General features: G+C 52.2%; 1 protein-coding gene across 1 annotated transcript in view; it reads right to left on the bottom strand.

The window, feature by feature from the left end:
• Nucleotides 1–2,295, bottom strand: part of LOC112449962 — an 8,295-nt gene that overhangs the window by 2,794 nt on the left and 3,206 nt on the right. The window contains exons 2-5 of the mRNA XM_025002928.2: nucleotides 1,710–1,925; nucleotides 1,435–1,630; nucleotides 519–737; nucleotides 303–445 (exon numbers count right to left, since the gene is read on the bottom strand). Coding sequence (XP_024858696.1) covers nucleotides 303–445; nucleotides 519–737; nucleotides 1,435–1,630; nucleotides 1,710–1,925 — 774 coding nt within the window. The remainder of the gene's footprint in view (nucleotides 1–302; nucleotides 446–518; nucleotides 738–1,434; nucleotides 1,631–1,709; nucleotides 1,926–2,295) is intronic.

The raw sequence follows: 2,295 nt of genomic DNA, 5'->3' as shown, positions 1-2,295 counted from the left end.
GCTCCTAACAGGACCGGGTTTAGAGCTCCAAACAGGACCGGGTTTAGAGCTCCTAACAGGACCGGGTTTAGAGCTCCAAACAGGACCGGGTTTAGAGCTCCAACAGGACCAGGTTTAGAGCTCCAACAGGACCGGGTTTAGAGGTTTTCAGTCACGCTGTTCGTCGTTTATCTTCTATAATTTAAATGTTTGCTCAGCGATGAAACGGGTCAAACATTGAGTTGATTTAGTTCCTGTTCATCAGAACCTTCTCAGAACCTCTCAGGTAAAGGTGTTCCTCGCACAGAGGAGGCTCCACCCACCGTTTCAGGTGCAACATCAGGATCTCAGGAGGTTTATCTAAACAGGTGAAGACAGCCGTTTCTCTCCTCAGACCACACTCTGAGCAGAACATCTGCTCAGCCCCCGTCAGGACCGTCTCCTCGAAGAACAGAGACAAGCAGTCCTGAGGACACAGAGGGGACAGCGTGAGGTTCTGGCCCGCTGGACCGTGGACCGGGCCAGGGACAGAGAGTCACCTGAATGGAGCACCTGGTGGTGTCTGTGGGGATGGGCAGCGACAGCACGGTGAAGCTCTGCAGGTTCTGCGCCTGGCGCTCACAGCGCAGGCAGAGGGTGGTGTAGCGCAGCTGGCCTTCAAACAGGAGGGACACCATGGTGGACTCGATGCTCCAGGTCCGGTTCTGTTCCTTCCTCGCCTGATGCTTCATGTTGGAGTTCATCTGGCGCCTCGCGACCTAAAACACAAACAGTTATTCCTCGTTTGCTGCGAGGAGAAATGATGTTTGTTCATCTCTTTGAATATTTAACACAAAGCTTCAGACTCTAGAAGATCTCTGGACCTGAGCTCCTTCAGAGGACCAAACTTTGTCTTTCTGCGCCGCATCGTCCACCTTAAAGATGGACGAAGCGTCTCCGCCTCTACACAGTCTGAGGTTCCTCCTGACCCACAACCAGGCCGTCACACGGTTCCTTTAAGCCTCAAACAGCTAAATCAGACGAAACTCGTGGCTGAAACTACACATCAACAAAAATCAACACCTGCAAAAAAACGAGCTGAAATGTCCCTTTAAGTTTAGGGATTTTTGAACTCTACATCATGATACTTCCTTCATTATAGCTTTTAGCTGCTCGTTTGCCAGTTTTAGCTTATTTTAGCTGCTGTTTTGCTGCTTTTAGCTCATTTTAGCTACAGTTTAGCTCCTTCAGAGCTCAGTCTTCACAGAAATGCTTCTTCCAGCCTCTAAGCTCAGTTTCAGCCGTCGGTGCCTCTCAAAGCTCTCCTGCTCAGACGAGCCGACGTGTCCTCCTCCTCATCTCCCTCAGGTCCTCCTCCTCACCTCCCTCAGGTCCTCCTCACCTCCCTCAGGTCCTCCCTCCGGTCCTCCCTCCCCCCTCCTCACCTCCCTCAGGTCCTCCCTCCCCCCTCCTCACCTCCCTCAGGTCCTGGTGCAGCAGGTCGAGGAGGTGCAGCAGCAGCTCCTGGGCGTCCTGCTGGCAGTAGTTGTTGAACTGAGGCAGGACGGAGCTCAGGACGGAGCGGGCTTCAGCCGCGGCGCAGATGGAGCTGCTGCCCAGCCACATCTTCTCCAGCAGGCGGAGGAAGACCTCCGCCACGCGGCACTTACACCTGCGGGCACAGAGAGGCACGGATCAGCGGGAGAACATGTAAACCGGCTGGACCTGAGGAGAGACCTGGATCCAGGTACTTAGTCAGTTCTCTGCGCGTGTCCGGGTTCAGCAGATGTTCCACCAGGGGAACGGTGGAACTGAGACACTGCAGCACAGCGTTCAGGTAGCAGGAGTTCCCCAAGTTATCCAAGCCACAGACCCCGGGTCGGTTCCAGCTGGACCGGGTTCTGGATCCAGACCTGCTGCTGGTTCTCACGTCGTCCGTCGGCTGATTCCAGCTTTTAGTGTTGGACCTGCAACAAAAACGGACCTGTAGCGGCTAAATCCTATATTTTGCGCTACTGGTTGCTGTTCTTCCTGGTGGGTCTTATTTGTACGTGCGCTTAATTAAACTTGCCATGCAGATCTTCCTTGTCGGCTTATAAATCGTAAAGCCATTTATTTTCTTTAAAGCATCCATTCATTTTGTCCTTTTCCATCAACTCAAAATGTCCACATGAACTCGCATAATAAGCACAGTAGAAAACTGTTTGCCTCTTACCATTAGCAACACCTGAGTAGAAACACACCTGACCTTAAATACCCCATCCCAGCAATACATCAATGAAATACACCCCCTAGTGGAGAAAAACAAACAAGAAACAGATAAATGGCTCCTACAAG

The sequence above is a fragment of the Kryptolebias marmoratus genome, linkage group LG15 (genome assembly GCF_001649575.2).
Source record: "Kryptolebias marmoratus isolate JLee-2015 linkage group LG15, ASM164957v2, whole genome shotgun sequence".
NCBI classification, from domain to species: domain Eukaryota; kingdom Metazoa; phylum Chordata; class Actinopteri; order Cyprinodontiformes; family Rivulidae; genus Kryptolebias; species Kryptolebias marmoratus.
This window is presented reverse-complemented; position numbering and strand designations above follow the sequence as displayed.